A 17,731-nucleotide genomic window follows, 5' to 3' on the forward strand; every position below is an offset into this window, starting at 1 on the left:
GAGGAACGCACCAGCAATAAACTAGTTATAGATGTAGTGTTGAAATCTGCCCATATCCTTTAAATATGCCCCACTCACTGATAACAAAGAGGGATCCAGCCGACTCCTCGCCTGATTCCTGAGGGTTGGATTACAGAGGACACGAGCCAACACTCAGCTCTGTGGAGTGAAAGTCCATTTGGTGTTTGCGTGGGCGGCCAGCTAGGAAATGGCAGCAAATTTAAAAAAAAAAACCCACATTTGTCTTGCTGACAAATGCCTCCAGGAAATAAAAGCCTTTGTATTCTTCTTTGACCTCTTCCACTCACAGATGGGTTTTGCTGCGCTTCCAACAGCGAGGGGTTTTTTTAGCGCCTGCACTTCCAGGATATTCATTTTATCTGCTGATGAGCACGGCTCAGAGAGGCCACGATGCACATCCTATTATGGGCCTGTTGTGGCCAAGTAGGATGGCCTTGGAGGGGCAGAGCTGGGGTTTTAACTTCAAGTCCAGCTGCTAATGAGGCATTTTGGGGTGGCAGCATCCCTTGGCTGGTCGAGCACCAGCTTTACCCTGAGATACACACTGACCCAGAGGAGAGAGCACCCAGAGCCACAGAGGTCCCTCAGTGTCTGGGAGAGGAGTTGAGCATCCTTCCAGCTCCAGTCTGAGCCTGTTTTCCAAGTGGACTGAAGGTGGAGTGGAGCAGGGAATGGGGGAGCAGCCTTTGAGGCTCAGGGTGCTTTGCTAAGCAGAGCTCTGCCCTGAACTCTGCAAACCCTTTCTGAGTCCCCCGGGACTTGTTCTGGCAGCACCAGCCCCGTGAGTGATCCTGACCGTGGCTGAGCCACTCTGTTAATGAGCCACGTGTTCCAAAGGCCTCCAGGCTTGGCAGTGGCCAGCAGGACCCTCTGGAGCCCGGCTCTGCTCATGGGCAGCCCGGCTCAGCACTCTCTGGGAAGGTTTCCTTTGCCCTCCCCCTGCCACTCACTTCCCTCCTCCAAGGGTCTCTCCTCTATGTGCACTCTGAAAGAAATGGGGAAGGAAATCACAGTGTGTTTAAACACTGCCTAATGGTGAAAAAAACCATCTGGAGAACAGCCTTGCCCTTCACATCTCCCAACAGGGAACAGATCCAGAAGGAACCCGTCAGCTCAGCACTGGGACCAGCTCTCCCTGTGGGTGCCATTGGTTTGGGGACAGCAGCCACTGACCAGGGCACAGCAGGTCCCCAAGAGCCCTGGGGAAGCCGGTGGCTGGCTAAAGCCACACTCCCTTCTGGGAGATTTTAGAGAGTAAGGGAAGCTCAAGGGGTGACTCCTTGCCCATACCTGTGCCTCCCATGCTGACCCATCTCCCCATTCCCCCAAGAAATGGGCACAGGAGAAACCTGCTTCATCCCAGCCCGTTTCCACAGAGGTTCTTCCAGCCAACATTAACACACTCTGCTTTACTTTCCAGCACGGCCCAGGGCAGAAAGCAACATCTGAACCTAATAAAAAGGCTGCCCTCCCCCTCAAAGAGACCCAGGAGCAACCTCTGCTATTTGGTTTCTCCTTCACCAGTGGATGGAGGAGGCAGCTCCAGCTCAGGGGTTCTGGCTGGCCTGAAGGGAAGCAGGATGTTCTGGCAGCCCATGGAGACTGGTAGCTTAAAAATTAGTCCAATGGGCTGGAGTTAGATGGGTTTCAGTGCTAAGGAGGGAGTTGTGACTTCTCACTGGGGTATAAGGACTTGTTCTTGCCTTGAACAGCGTGGTGCCTTTTTCCAGTTCCAAAACCATGAACGCTGGAGATGGCTCTGAGCCAAGGCTCAGGATTAACATCCCCATGGGGAAAGCTCTGCTTTGGTCCAACTGGAATGCAGATCCTGACCTGGCACCCTTCTTTAGGCACACACCAACCAGGTTCCTTGTGTCTGACCTCTGGCAGCTGCTTCACTTTCTGGAAAGGGCTCAGGACAAAACAGCAGCAGAAAATACTCCTGGGTCCTGGGCAGAGCTGGATCAGAATTTCACAGCTGAAGTCTGGACTTTAGCAAACAAACAGCCGAGTCAGTGGAGTGCAAACCTCTTCAGAATCTGTTTCACTGGAGCTGATTTGGGGCCCATCAGGCCACACCTGCTGACAGCTGCACAGAGCAGTTTGAGGAACATGCTGAATTAGCATGGAGTGTCTTCAACAGCAACCTCCTGGATGGTGCTGCTCAGTTATTTGCTCTTCCCTTCCTCCTGTGCCACTGGAGGCAGGAGAGGAGCCCCCAGAAGCTCCTGGCACTGCCCCTCTCCTATAGGCATATTTTCCACAAATACTGACCTTATTGGAACAACTGCCCACAGGTCACACCTCAGAACAACCCCCCCAGGGCTCCTGCTGGCTCCATGAGTCTCCTCAGCATCTGCTCAGGAGCACTGGGGCTGCCGTGGCAATTAATAATGACTAATCTAGATGCACCATCGTTAGCATGGCCAGTGTGGTCAGCATCTCTTCTGCCCTGACTTACCTCAGCAAACACTGCAACGTTTTTCTCCGAGCTGAACATGCATTTAGTCATCAAAGAGATTGCAAATGACTAATAAATATGAAAAGAAGTTGGGGAGCAGCAAAAATTTCTGGACCGAGATCAGTCTTTACTGACAACTGCTGCTTTTCCTAAGCAAAAGTACCCTGCAGAGTTTAAAACAGCATCCGACTTCAAAGCAGACAGCTCTCCAGATGGAGCTTACCACCCCTGCAACACCCTGGGTTTCGTCAGGTTCCGTGCATTTCCAGAGGGACAGCGGGATTATTTCCAAAGAAGGGGAACACAGAGGCCTCTGCAAACGCAATGTGTGACCCACACACTTCCCCACGATGCTGGTGGTGAAACTGATCTCTGGGCTGGCCTCCCGAGCACCACGGGCAGCCTTTTGTGCCTGCTCTCCTTTCACAAGGGCCAGCAAGGGGAGAGCCTCACCTGTCAGCTGTGTCTGCAGCTGAGATGAATGCGGCTGTCCTCGCTGGGATCAGGACACCCTCCTGTACTGGAAAGCAGATCCGGAAAGTGCTGTGTTTGCAGCACAAGGATTTCACCTTTCAACTCTGTTTCAGCAGATTTCCAGTTCGGGGCATGCAGGCAGATGCTGTGAATTTCACAGGGGTGGCTCTGGTCACCCTGGTGCCACAGGGGAAGGGACCTGCAGCCCAGCAGGGTCTGGCACTGTCCCATGTGCTGGTGGCTGCCCAGCCTTCACCTCCCCAGCCCCCCTGCATCCCTATTCCATGGATTTTATTTCAGGAGTACTTGTGCAAAGCTGGCTGGTCGGTTTGTTGGTTTGTTTGCTTGTGCTGCAGGCCCCCAGCCCCTCTGAGCACTCACCCTTCAGTAACACCAAAACCAACCTCGGATCACTCCAGATACAACTGCTCCAACCTCCTGTCGGTGGCCAGTGATTTATTACCACTCCACCGCCTGGAGCCCTGACAAATCCTTTTCGGTAATTGCAGGAGGCCAAAAAACAAAATAAAAAAGAGAGGATAAATAAACCTGACAATTAATTCAGCTGTTCCTCACACATGCGCGTAGTGACACTCATTCCCAAGCCTCTTATGAACTCGGCTCTCCCCAGATGACACAGAAGCCAGGCAGAGCTCAGCCAGTCTGGACACCTCTGCCCAACACCCCTCAGGGTCCCAGTGCTGATAAGAGCCAGGCATCCCACCAAAAGCTGCTCTATTTCCCTTCCAAGTTACTCGCCAGCCTAGCCCGTCTCATCTCCTGCCAAGATCAGCTCTTTAGCCCTCTGCATCATTATCACAGAGCATATATAATTTCATGGCAAATCACAAGAAGTGATGAATGGCTATTTGGATTGCAACTGTCAGGAGAGTATAAAATGCTTCCTGCTGTGCAGAGCCCAGGAACAGCCTCTGGCCAAAGGCTCTGCTGGGGCCAGTGTGCGAGGGCTGTGGGCCACCATCGTGGGAGGACACAGGGCTGGGTGCTGCCAGCACAGAGGTGTGGTATTCTGGTGTGATTTGTACCCTTTTTTTAAAAAAAAAATCCTGCCCTGCTCATTGCTGGGCACCTCAGCTGCACCCCACTCCCCTTCATCCCCACAGGGCACCTGCAGCCCTGGGAGAGTGCCCAAGGCAGTGTCCTGGGGTACAACAAGGACAGCCTCCACCTCGTGCCCTTTCCTCCCTGCTCTTGTCACTCAACCTGGCTCAACAAACAAACAAAAACGTCTTGTTTTAATTATTTCCAGAAGAAAAAAAAATAATCTCTAATCCTGACTAAACACCCATTTGTCACCAAAAGGTCAAAATGCTCCTGCACTTTCTCAGCCTGTCCAGGGCAAAGGTATCAGGGGCATTTTTTATATTCCCCTTTCCCTCCAAAACTCCTGTCTGCCACTCAAAATACAAGTGAGTGTGGACTGCTGACATGTTTTTATTGCTGGTTTTCAAAGCCATCTGCATTTGTCCCGTTTCATTTTCATCTCTTTATGTAAGAGCTTTGCAAGTAGACCTAAAGTTACCCATCATTAAATTCTAAGTGTTGGCCTTGAATTAAGAGTTTTCCCACCTTCTCTTTCTTCAGCATCAGTGTGAATTATTGACTAGGGAGATGGCTGTCAGCCCTTGTCAGCATTTAAACCATGATGTGAGAGGTTGAACAGCCCAGCTCCTGTTTGTACTGGTTATTAACTTACTCTAATTGCCTTCAGAGTGGCAAAAGCCTTTCCGTGAAGGTTTTTCAACAAAATCACTGGTCTCAAGAGATCTTCGGGCTGGTTTTTAAGAGCCAGCAGTATCTGCCTGGTGCATTGCCATGGCAGCTGATTGCTGGAGGAGCACATGGAGACAGGAAGAGGCAGATTTGGTCAGTGTGGGTACATACTTGGAGGGATTTCAGAAGGTGTCTCAGCAATCCAGGTGATCCAGGTGAACCTCAGCAGCGCGGAGAAAGAAACCTTTTGGCTATCCTTTGGGCAGACAAACCAGTCAGGCAGTGCTGGCAGAAGGCAGGGATACACCACGGCTGAAATGCTGTGCTCAGGAAAACAACATTTGTGTAAAATCCATCTCTAAGCCGCAGGAAAGGCAGGCAGCAGAAGGCCCTAAAGCCACCTAAGAGCCATTCAATGGACTAAATTCCACACAGCCATCAGTTAATCCTCATGCACAGCCATCCCCCTCAGCTCAGTGAGCCCCACTCATCACTCCTCACCCCAACCACACCCTGCAGCAGTGGGAAGTGCTCCCCAGCCTATGGCACCCCTGTGGGAGGGGGGATTTGGGGACTCCCAGCCGAGTTAATCACACCTCATGGGACTCTGGTGTTAGAGGTAAGGCAATTTAGACCCACAGATAGATGCCAGGGCTTCTTAATTTGGTTTCACTTCTTAACTAGGCAGTCGCTCATTAACCTCCCCCATAATTTCCTACAGTCCTGGGTGAATGGGACAAGGTCTAGGGGTGCTCGCTGTGCCTGCTGCCACCACCCCTGGGTCCCCTCAGCCCACCTTACCTTGGACACCCCATCAATGCCAGCACAGGGGTCCCTTAACCCCCCTCCCCTTCACCTGCAGCCACCTCAGCTGCCCAGGCTCACACACACCCACAGGCAGGAGCCGCTTTCTGCTGCCAAAGAAGCTTGGGGTTGGCTTGGTTTGTTTGCTTTTTTATTATTTAACCAGCACGGCAGTGGCCGCCCACTGTCCCCCACCGCTCGCTGGTGGGCACGCCGAGCACAGAAACAGTGAACAAACCCGTCACCTTGAGCAGAATAAACCCCTCCCCTCTGGAGCAAGCTGTGGCATTATTTACACCTGGTGGTCTCTGCACAGCCCCCCAAATTGTCGTACAAATCTCTCCAGAGCAGCTGTGCACAGGCTGGGTACACACAGAGAGGTTTTTTTTTTTTTCCCCTCCCAATTACAGTTCAAGAGACAAATTGTCCAGTGATTTGTGTTTGTACAAGTTACAGAGTTGGTAAGCATTAAGTTTAAACTCGTGGGGTTTTGGGATAGTTTAATGTGAGTTTCTCCTGGATTGCACGACCGCAGCTGAGAGCATGAGGAGGTGCTGTCAGACAGACCCTGCCGTGAGAATTTGGGGACGCCTCAGTGAGGAGAACGAGGGCCAGAGGGGAAACACCACAACCTACAGGAGCAACGGCTCCTCCTTTCCCAAACCCACACTCCCCTGGGTCAACACCTGAGCAGGTGAAGTGGGGCCGTCCCTCTGCAGCCTCCCAGGGCTGGGGGTGATCCCCACCAAGCTGCTCTGGGCCTCCTGCCCACCCACTGCCAGCTCCTTGATTTGACAGAAATTAATTAACCCGCAGCACGAGGATGCTCTGCTCCTGCACCGCAGCGAGGGGACTCAGAGCTCCCCAGTGGGAGCTGCTGCTGCTCCGGGGCTCAGGTATGTGTGGGGAGACCCAACAATGGAGATGCAGCAAGACAGAGTGGCAAAACCAAGCAGTGCTGTGTCTCAGCAAGGGGGGATCCCCAGGAGTAGGATTTACTGGAGTAAAACCCACCTGTCCTGGCCTCAGCCGCTCTCCTGCATCCCTGGGCCTGGGGCAGGCGGGATGGGGACACATGGCACAGCCAGGGCCTGAGCTCCTGCACAGAGCTGGGACCATCAGCAATGTTGTCGTGTTCCCCCACTGAGGAACAACGCCCAAGGATCCCTCTGAGGCTGCTGGAGCCCTGCAGCACCTCGGTGTCACCAGTGTCACCCCAGCACCATCCCCTCCTGCACACACTGCCCTGCCCAGCAGCTGGGAACATCTGCCCAACCATCCCTCCACCAGCACCGAGCCACAAACCCCATGAGGGCTCTAAGAACCTCAGCAATACCTTACGACTCTTCTGCCACGCTCCTGGCACAGCCTCGGTGTGCTGTGCTTGGGGCTCGTGGCCAGTGCCAGCCCCTCACCTTGCACACATGGAGAACAGGGAAGGGAGAGCAGAGATCGCGGCTCTGGGGCTGCCACCGAAGGGTGGGACAGGCTCTTCTCTCTCCACGCCACGGCTCTGGCTGCTGCCCATGCTGCTGGTGAAGGCTGCCATGGCTAGCAGGGAGTACAAGGCAGCTCTGCAGCTCCTGCCAGGAGCCCGTGGCCCTTCCCGATGTCCCAACACCTGGCTGCAGGGCTGGCACGGGGTGTCCACACGGTGAGACACCCGAATGCCACCCCAGCACCTCCATCCCTGGTGTGCTGCGGCACCAGGGCTGAGAGCAGCAGCTCCAGGGCCCTTCTCTCACCCCTCTGGCCACTGGGGTCTTCTCTCACCCTCTCAGCCCTCGCTGGGTCCCTGGCAGGGGCTGTGGTGCCACTCTGCAGCCACTGGCCACCAGCGAGTTCCTGGACATCTGGAGACACCAAGCAGCACACAGTATTGCTACTGTGCCAAGTGGGAACTTTATTCTTTTGTTGTGGTTGGGTTTTTTTTTTTTTCCCCCCGCTATTTTTTCCCAATCAGCTAAGGAGGCGGCTTTGAAGATGGGTCAGATTTGGATAATTCTTTTTTTTTTTTTTTTTTTTTTTTTTTTGTTTCCCAGCAGAATCTGCAACATTTTAATAGCGTTTTTTTTTTTTTTTTTTTTTTTTTTTTTTTTTTGCCTAGAGATCAGCTCTGTGAGTTTGTACAGCTCAGAGCCACGGAGACACCAGCAGCAATAACCTGGGAACGCAAAGACTTTCCACATCGTTTGTGCATTGTCTCGGATTTTTTTCTTAAAAAAAAAAAGAAAGAAAAAAAAAAAAAAGCACAACAGAAAAGACACGAACATCGATGAACATTTAAAAACCTGTACATTGTAAAAAAAAAACCAAAACAAACAAAAAAAATAAAACCCAACAGGGAACAAAAAAAAAAAAAAAAAAGAAACAACAAAACAAACCCCAAACAAACAACAAACACCATCATTCTCTTGCTTTGAAATCAGAATCAACCCGGGAACGTTGCAGGGGGAAAAGAAAGATCCATGGGGAAGGTGACGGCGCCTGAGCCCGTGGGGCTGCTGGAGGCAGTGGGGCTGGGCTGGGGCTCCTCTAGCGTATAGAATGCAAAGCATTTAATACATTTTATTTTTTTTTTCTTATTTTTTTATCTTTTTTTTTTTTTTTTTTTTTTGCCATTTGTTTTTTTTTCTTTTTTTCCCCCCAGAGCGAGAAAGCAGAAGTGAATGAAAAAAAGTCTAATATTTTTTTTTGTTCTTTAACCATGTAACTGCAGATATGAGCCAACATTATGGAATGAAAAAAAAAAAAATAATGTAAAGTAGAGCATTCGTGTGTATCACAAAAATACAATAAAAACTTTTTTTTAACTTTTTTTTTTTTTTTTAAAGTTTCCTGTGAACTCCCTGCCACGCTGGCCTCCTGCCCACTTTGCCCCTGCCCTGGCCAGCTTGGAGGGCTCTGGAGAATCAACGTCTACAACCAGCAAAAGTGTGTGTAACGGGGGGCCCTGCAACCATGGCAAGATTTTTGTTTGTTTTTTTTTTTTTTTTTTTTTTAAACTAAGTACATACATTCTCCTGACTCCCAAAGATAACTTTGATGGATCATTGTTACCTTTTTTTTTTTTTTTTTTTTTTTAAACCCTTCCATACAATGGACAAATGCATCAAAGCCTGCATGTAAGAACAGAACCTCTTTTACAGCATGTAATACTGCGTTTTTAAGTCCTTCCTTGCGTAAAATATTGACATTATTCACCGAAGGTATCAAAAATATACCCTGTAGACCAATACAATTTACAATTGCCTTTTCTCACCATTCAGAAAACAATGCACTTAAAGCAACCGAGCCCCTCGGCGGGCAGCGTGTGAGCCAGCCCGGGGACATCCCTGCCCGCTCCGAGTGACCCGGGATTGCTTCCATCCAAGGGACCAGGATTTTTTTTTTTAATGTGGGTTTGTTTGTGGTTTTTTTTCTTTAAGAAACAGCTCCTCACTCCCTCCCCTGCCCGCTCCTCCCAGCCACGTTCGAAGCGTGTCATCGCGGGGCTGATCCGTCTTGTGACACAGGACTCCTCAAACGTTTTTTTTTTCCTTTTTCCTTTTTTTTTCTTTTTTTGTGGGGGGGGTGGGTATTTTTTTTTTTTCTTCTCAATCTTTTCTTTAACCCGCTCCAAGTTTTGCAATTCTCAGGCACATCCCCATGGCCGGGTCCGAGGTTGAGGGGAGCATCCCGCTGCCAACTCCGCAGGAACATCCCGGTGCCAGCAGAGTCTGAGCAGCCCTGGGACAGACACACGGCCACTCACGGTCCCTTCTGGAGCCCGGGGAGTCACCGCCCAGCACGGCTGCCAAGATCGAAGATGATTTCCTTGGGTTTTATCTCGTTAAGGCTTTTTTCTTTTCTTTATCAGACCGAAGAGGACGCAGAAATTTCCAGATGTTGAGAAAGAAAAAAAATTAAAACAGATAAACCCGAACAAAAATGTAAAAAAAAAAAAAAAAATAATAAAAAGAACAAGAAAACTGTCATCCCCCACCAAATTGGCTGGTTGGGAGGGAAGGGAAAAAAAAAAAATTAAGGGAAAAATGAAATAGGTCTGCTCCTGCATCTTGGCTCGTGGTGTGGTGGGCGCTGGCCCCGGGCGTCCCGCTCGCTCCCCGCGGCCCGGGGTTTGGTCGCCGTGTCCCTGCCGCTGCCTCCTCTCATTCACTGTCCGAAAGGGTCTCGTACTGGGAGCAGAGCAGGGGCTTGGGCTCCTCGTCCCAGGCGTGGTGCTGGCTGCCGGGGGTGCCCTGCGGCAGCGGGCCGCTCGGAGCCGCCGTCACCACGCCGCTGGGGAGCCGCATGGTCAGCGGGTTGTAGGGGAACGGCGTCGAGCCTGCGAGGGAGGAGGAGGAGGAAACGAGCAGAGAGTCAGCACTGCGGGGTGACTGTCCCTCCCCTGTCCCCTGGGGACTGTCCCCTACCTGCGGATGACGGCCTGTCCTCCCAGACGCGGTTGGTGAGCGGGGTCCTGCGGTTGCAGTCGCCCTCCGAGTGCACCGAGGACACGGATGGTGGCCGCTCTCCCGAGGACAGACCCGGCGCCGGGGACTTGGCCTTGCGGCTGTTGGGTCTGGCAGCGATCTTTGGCTTCCCCCCTCCTCCTGCAAAGAGAGGCGGCCGCTCGTCACCCGGCTCGTCGCGACGCGGTTCAAAGGGGTTTGGGGACACGGGGTGCGGGGTCCCGGCGCGTCGCTTTTTAGGAGCTTTGCAAAAAAAAAAAATGGCTCGTGGCAAAGGAGGAAAGCTCACCCCGGGCTGACAGCAGCGGGGATGGCGATGGGGCGGGTGGGATTTTGTCCCCTCCTGGGCTGCCCCACTTGGTGGGTTGATGCCACCAGCTGTCCCACGGAGGGACGTGGGGCAGGAGAGGCCACGTGGATTTGGCCATTTCCCTGCAGGATCTGCTCCTGAGCCGGCTCGGGGCTCAGCCCAGACCGTGGCTCACGAATGGAGCTCTGTGTGTCACCCACATGCACAGGCAGCGACCCCCAGGAGCTGTGTGGGTGCTGGAGCCCTGAGCACATCCCCGTCCTCATGCTCTGCACGGCCAGGATGGTCTTCCATCCCTCCTTACAGCAGAATCCCTGGGGATGTTTAGCCGGTGTTTAAAAGGTCTGAAGCCACAAGGGCCTCTTGTCGGGCAGGTGAGCCCAGACAAACCACGGGGAGCTCCCCAAGAGGGAGGGGAGGATGATGGGCTCTGCATCCCACCCCGCCTGCCCAGCAGCAGGCAGCCTCCAGCAGGCATGGGGAGGGCACGGCTGGAAGAAGCTGCTGGTTTCATGCAGGAGCCAGGAAAGCTTTTCTGCAAAAAGCTTTAGAGTGCCTGGTGTTAGGTGACCCAGAGAGGTGTGAGCTGACCTGGGGGAAGGTGCACGTGTGCACCCAGGACCTACTCCTGAGCCAGGGGCTCTGTGCCTGGATTCCCGAGGGTGATCCCTGGCACTGGTGTCATGTTCTGTGCAGGGCACTCTGCCTTTGTGAGGAACAAATGCTTTCCTCATCCATCCCTGGTCCTCCCTCTCTTCCCTAACTGGGGGTTTGCACAACCACCCTCTGATCTCTGCTGAAGTCTCCCCAAAGCTGAGCAGACCCCGCCATGGGGCTCTGCAAGCCCCACCATGGGGCAGCTCACTCCCTGCTCTCCTCTCTTATCATCCCCCAAGCATCCCTTTTAGCTCCTTTACAATCTCCCTCTCGTTCCAGGTGCTCCCAGATCCCAGATCCCCTCATCTCAGGTTGGATTCTGCCCTGACAGCCCCAGAGACTGGAGTGGGGAGTGAAATGCCACCCTGCCCTACGTCCTCCACACCAGCCCTTCTCAGCACCTTCCCCTATTTTGGCAGCAGCAATCCCACTGGGGGTTTACAGACAGTTGGGGCTGGCTATTTAAGTTTATGTCTTTGATTTTTTGGGTGGGGAGGGGGTCTTCCACCCCCATAAACTTCTCCATTGTGTAAAAAAAAATACAGGAAAAGGAGATATTAAAAACCAACAAATAGGGAAAGGAGCAAGTCAGTGGTTTAGAGAAAGCAACAGCACCTTTAGAGACTATTAAATTAACATCAAACAGGATTAATCAGCAGATCCACAAAGCTCAAAGCTGGGGGGGGGGGGAGGGAGGGGAGAAAAGAAAACCAAAATGAACAAAAACTGGGGGGGAGAGGGGAATAAATCCCCCTGTAAATGGGGAGATAAAAAGGCTGAGAATTATTAACACAGAGAGAGTGAAGGTGGAGAGGGCTGCAGACCTGGCAAGGAGCGCACGTCCTCGTTTCGTCCATCAGCAGGAGTTATGGGCATAGCAGCGGGCAGGCTTGCACTGGCATTCAGAGAGTTAAAAGCATTGGCACTGAGAGGTGAGCGCTCTTCCCACTGCTCGTCATATTTACCCATTAGGGCTTTCCTAATTATTGCCTCCAACCCCATGTTGGTACTGGAATTCTCTTGGACCGACTGGCTCCTACAACTGATTAGCCCTGGGAGATACGGGAGAGGGAGGAGAGAGGGGACGGGAGATGGGGGGGAGCCAAATGAGAAGAAAGATGGGGGGGACGGGGAAAGGGGGAGAAAGGAGACAAGGGAGAAGGGAAGAAACAAACAGTCAGCACATTCTCGCAAAGCAACAAACTTTGTCATCTTGTTCTTTAAAGCGCTGCGATGCACCCGTCCTCCTCCTCCTCCTCCCGCTCCATCCCGCCCCGGGGGCTGGCGGTGGGACGGATGGGACTCACTCTGGGATCTGGGTTTTGGGAAGGTTCCCCGGGGCCAGGGGACGGGGAGAAGGGTTTGTCACTGTGCGCTAAGGAGCATCTGCAAGGAGCAGGGGCTGTGCTCCCAACCCAGCCAGGCTGGGCACGGGGGCAGGAGGAAAGTCATTTGGATGTGGGTTCTATAGGCACACATAGCAAAAGTCAGTGTGCCAGGAATTTGGAGGCCGGGGCCGTTTCCCATAAAGGAAATCAGGGAAGGAAGAAGCAGCACCCCACAAAAACACTTGATGAGAAAGACATGCCTGGATTTGGCCCTGGGGTGACAGGATGCAGGTAGCCCACAGAGCTGCCTGCCTGGGTGGGGGCTACCCGGGGAGAGGGGAGCGTCCTGCTGTCCCTCTGTGCTGCTGTCCCTCCTCGAGCTCTCTGCAAGCCCCCTGCCCACTGCCCCCACCCCAGTTTCTCCCCCAGGCCGGGTTCCCAGGGGCCCAGAGCCCCCCGGGCCGGGCTGTGGCTGCGGGACAGGGTTGCAGAGGCGAAGTGTCCGCGTGGGTGTGAGTCTCAAGCCATGCAGTTATGGAGCAGCACCGCACAGGGACCAGAGGCTCAGCCACGCCACCGGCATTCCCGCGGTGGCAGGTACAGGGAACAAGCAAGGGCAAAATACAGACACAAAACTGCCAGGCCCCCCCAGCTGAGCCCGTCCTGGGCTGTTCGTCCTGGCATCCCTGCCCCTCTGCTTGGAAAGGGACAGCTCCCAGGTTCCCGTGAGCCTGGTTTGAATGTTTTGCTGTAAAAGCAGGCAGAGTCTTTGCCGGTCCTCTCTGGCCAAAACTGACCCTCAGATCTTGTCTGCCAAGGCCCCTCAGGTCCTACCTGGCTGCACCTGCTCACCCCAGCAGCTGACGCCAGCTCACTGCTCCCAAACTCATTTCCACTGACAGTCCTATACCACTGGTCCTCCCAAGGCACCAAACCCCTGCCCACAGCATCTCCTGTCCTTGGCTCTGAAAACCTGCTGTTCTCCTGCTTAAAATTAACAACCTGAAGGCATTCCTGCTGTAGGAGAGCATTAATCCTTAATCAATTAAGTAGCAATTAGTATTCCACAGTGGGGATTCACTCCATTCGTGAGTCCACCTGGACATGTTGCAGGTGGCAACGGAGTGACAGCTTCCCACTGTCGTTCCCCCTTGGGCTGGCTGTGGGCCTGAGCACTCCTCCAACTCCCAGGAAACACCTCCTCCTGTCCCAGCACCCCTCATCTCCCTTTTGGTCCTCAACATTGCCACTTTGCCCAGCACAGGCTGCTGCTCTCGCCCCAGTTTGCTTTTGCAACTGGCTCCTGCATCGTGCCCAGCTCACAGTGACAGAGACCCCGCTGCCCACCCTGACATTCCCCTCTGCCACTGCCCTCCTGCCCACCCACAGGTGACCACGAGGTCCCACCAAGAGCAGGGTGCTCTCTCCAGGTGTGAGGTCCACCTTGCTAAGATGGTTTAACTCTCTGATGGCATCAGATGGCCAACCCTTGCTTGACCTTTCATCTCTCCTCAAACTCTGCCAGGCTTCCCAAGGAATTACACTGCCCTTTCTCCAACCCAACAGCAAGGAGTTACGGTGTGTCCCGAGGCTTCTGCCTCCCAGAAACTGTTACACTTGGTCTTGAGGGAAAACAGAAGGAAGGAGATGCTTTAGTCTACTGAGCTATGCTCTCCATAGCTGTAAGCCCTGTGGGAAATGAGGTACAGGGATGTGGGGAGTTACCTGCTCCAGTAATCGCTGGCATGTTGAAAATCTCTGTCCCAGGCTGCCCCACATCTGGAGAAAAACAAAGAAGCTCTTCAGTACAGAGAGCAGCACGTGCAGGTTAGTGGCCGGGGGAGCTGCCGTGGCAGCCAAGGCAGGACTGCCACCTCTGTGTCACAGCACTCTGGACAGCACCCTGGCTGCCCCAGGCACAGGGCTGGGACTGTGGGTGCTGGCTGGGACCAGGGATAACTCCCAGTGCCTTTGGGAGATCCACAGTGGGGCACCTTCACCAGGTGGGAACGGGTGAAAAAGCAGAGCCCTGAAAGCCAGGGCAGTGTCTTTGTGCTCAGTGCTGGCCTCCCTCCCTTCCCCACTCCTGCCCTTGGGATTACAAGCTCCATGAAGACAAACCCTCTCTCCTGCCTTTGGGATTTCCAAAGGCTCAATGCCCCCTTATCCACGGAGCAGGTCTGGGCAGTGGGGAGGGCAAGGAGGAGGAGAAGAAATGTTAAATCAATATTTTCCCTCTTAGCCGAGCTGTTTGACTTGGATATTGCTTTCCTTAGAATAACAGAAATTCTCATCAAATAAGAGGCGTATCCAATTTCTATATATTTTTTCTTGATAAGGGAGAAGTGTGGAAGGTCAGGGGGTTCAGCCACATGTCCCCAAAGGGGCATAACAATACTGTTGGCTCATGGTAACATCATCCAGGAGACGAGACAGCTCGGTCCCTCTTATCCAATGCAGCTGTTGTAAGATGGATTCAAATTGAATTAGTATTGACTGTATAATGCTGGGCTAAATTAAATTATGATCCTATCTACTCTATTAGCGGTTAATGAATGAACGGGCTGAATTTCTAATCTGAGCCAGCCTGGTTAGTTTTACAGAGCTGCACCAATATTGATGTAGGGCTTAAAGTAAGGTTGGGGGGAGATGCATCTCAAGGAGGAAGGATCCAGCTTGGCTGGCCAGTCATTAAAATATCAATTGCTCTTAAGTGTCCTCCATGCTCAGCTCATTATTCCCTTCCTACTGAGGTTATCTGGTTTGGGTGGGACTGACAGCCCCAGAGCACAGAGACTGGGCTGGGAAGTCTCCCATTGCCTCCCCAGAGACACACACTCACTGCTGGCAGCAGTACCCAGCATTCTAGGAAATATTTGGGCCTTGTACTTCGGAGAATCACAGAATATTCTGATTTGGAAAGGACCCACAAGACCATTGAGTCTGACTCTTCAGAGCAGACAGAGCTGTGTGGGAGCTCCCAGCCCTTTAACACAGCAGCACCCATTCCCAAATCTCCTCTGCTTCATGTGTCCTCGAGGCTTTTCCTTCCCTGCTGCCCTGCATTCGCCTCCCCACAGGTTCTTACTGTACTCCGTCTCGTTTTTGTTGGTCGTGCTGAGCTTCTTGATGATCTCCTGCTTCTTGGACTTCACCATGGCAGAGTTGCTTTCGGTCAGCTTGCTGAAGAAAGCTGGACGCTGAGTGTTGTTTCCTGGGGACTTGGACCCCATCCTGCAGAGCAAAACACCATTGGGAACCTCTGCAACGTCCCCTGCACCAAGTCCTACCTAAAGATCCTCTTCCCTCAGTGTAGCTGCTCAGGATCAGGCTGGGAGCTCCTGGGATACTCAGCACCTCCAACCTCTCCCTTTATCCCAACAATAAATGTCCCCCGTGCTGTTGAACAGCTGTGACCAACACAGATGTGTCACATCCCTGGGATGGGACACAGCTTTGGGCAGCAGGGAAAGCAGCCCAGGCCAGGCCCTGTGTGGGGACATGCCCATCCCCAGGCGCTCCCGGGCCCTACCTCTGGTCCATGGGCTCTCCCTCTCGGAACAGGACGGGGTACGGGGCGCTCTTGGCGTGCTCGGCTTCTCCCACGCCGTCTGGTGGAGACACGGGCTCGATACAGCTGTCCGGCCCCGCCGCCGCCTTGCCCTGCTCCGGGGACCTGGGCACACAGGGGACATCCCGTCACCGCACGGGGACAGCCCCGTCCCCGCCCAGCACCTCGGCCTTGCGAGGGGGAGAAGGATTCCTGGTGCTTTTCAGCACGGGGCAGAGGGAGAGTGCTGGGCTGAGCCAAGCCCTGGGTCCGATGCCCTGAGAGTGGGACAGCTGAGCCACCCCAAACACAGCAGCCCTGAAGGGACCTGCTGGTGACACACGGATCCCTGTGGAGGGCTGTGTAACCTTTTAGAGACGCTGCTTTTGATTCTCTGCGTTTGTGAACACAACAGAGGCAGAACCCATGCTCCTTGTCAGGGCCACACAGGAGCTGGGTGGCTGCAGGAGAGGATCACTACTGGCCCCTGATGCCTGCCCGTGGCCAGAGCCTGGGAGACAGCCAGGCTCGAGTCTGCGAGGAATTCCTCACAGCGAGTTCTGGGAATTCACGTCTTTGTTCTTCCTGTGGTTTCTCTTTTTTCCCCAGTTTTTTTCATCACTGGGTGGTCAGGGCTGAGCTTTTTTCCTTGATGTTATAAAGCCAGCTCTAGGACCAGGCAGAGCTGGGAAGAACAATCCCATTTACTGACAAGGCACCACTCATTCCTGGATACATCTAGGTGGGTGTTTGGGTGGGAAGATAGACCTATTTTTTAATTCCATACAACAGCAATCAGACCTGCCTTGTAGCAGCAAGGCGATTTGAAAGTGACTTTAAAACAAATACAGGTGGTGCCTGAAATGAACAACTGCAGTTGTCAGGGCACCCATGTCTAATAAACTTCTGATTCATGGGGAAAGATGAAGATAAAATTAACTTTGAACCAATGGAAAACATGTTGCTTCAGGCTTTTTAGAATCATCTGTGGTCAGGGACTGAGAACAGCGACAGGACAAGAGGCAACAGGCACAAACAAAACACGTGAAATTCCATCCCAACATAAGAAAACCCTTTTTTCCTGTAAGAGTGCTGAAATGCTGGGAACAGGCTGGCCAGAGAGGTGCTGTCTCCAAACAGTGGAGATATTCTGAACCCAACCAGCCATGACAACAACCTGCTCAAGAGGCTGGATCTCAACAGCCCACCTGTGACACCAAGATTGGGAAGGGAATTATCCATGGGCTCTAAGGGGGTCTAAAGAGCATCTCTAGGACAACAGGGATGGCAAGAGGCACCACCCCAGGGTAAAGCTGCCCAGATGAGAAAGGAGCTGGGCTGTGTAAGCAATGAACCCCCACAGCACCAAACCTAAGAGACCAACCCCAAACTCCAACCCACGCCTGGTGCCACACAGCCGAGGACACCCACCCCACTTCCCCCGAAACACCCGGATCCCCGTGAGCTCAGCCCGGCACAACCCCCCCTGTGCCAGCCCGGGTTGTCCCCTGCCTGTGCCCACCTCTTGCCGCCCTCGCCGTGCGGGGACACGCGCGCGGAGGTGTGCTCCTGCTGCGGCAGGTAGGCGTCGCTGGGCGTGCGCCGCAGGTCCAGCACCGGGCACGCCGCCCCCGGGAACGAGTACACCGGCGCCTGGATGTGGGAGTTGAGCTGCTGGGGGTGATGGCGAGTGTAGTCCTGCGTGATGACCTCCTGCAGAGGAAATCAAGAGTCAGAAACGGAGCTGGTTTCCGCCTTTCCTTTGCTGGGCGCAGCTAAGAGGGTGAGCAGGAGGGAAATTGGTTGATTTGTGTCTGCTGGTGGAATTTCTCCCTCCTGTCTGCAACAGCTTTTTGTGATGGGCTGCTCGGGGACACAAATACCTGGGCTGAAACTCGTGATGCCCCCTGCTCTCCAGCCCCCAACTGGAGAGGTGTC

The 17,731-nt window shown here is 53.4% G+C and overlaps 1 protein-coding gene across 1 annotated transcript in view; it reads right to left on the reverse strand.

Moving 5' to 3' along the window:
* Positions 1-7,685: 7,685 nt before the first annotated feature.
* The window catches only part of NCOR2 (nuclear receptor corepressor 2), a 176,172-nt gene continuing 166,126 nt past the window's right edge, over positions 7,686-17,731 (reverse strand). Inside the window, exons 41-47 of the mRNA XM_066331748.1 lie at positions 17,316-17,506; positions 15,776-15,919; positions 15,332-15,477; positions 13,969-14,022; positions 11,740-11,967; positions 9,910-10,089; positions 7,686-9,821 (exon numbers count right to left, since the gene is read on the reverse strand). Coding sequence (XP_066187845.1) covers positions 9,646-9,821; positions 9,910-10,089; positions 11,740-11,967; positions 13,969-14,022; positions 15,332-15,477; positions 15,776-15,919; positions 17,316-17,506 — 1,119 coding nt within the window. The 3' untranslated portion in view covers positions 7,686-9,645. The remainder of the gene's footprint in view (positions 9,822-9,909; positions 10,090-11,739; positions 11,968-13,968; positions 14,023-15,331; positions 15,478-15,775; positions 15,920-17,315; positions 17,507-17,731) is intronic.

This window comes from Sylvia atricapilla, chromosome 17, assembly GCF_009819655.1.
Source record: "Sylvia atricapilla isolate bSylAtr1 chromosome 17, bSylAtr1.pri, whole genome shotgun sequence".
Lineage (NCBI taxonomy): Eukaryota > Metazoa > Chordata > Aves > Passeriformes > Sylviidae > Sylvia > Sylvia atricapilla.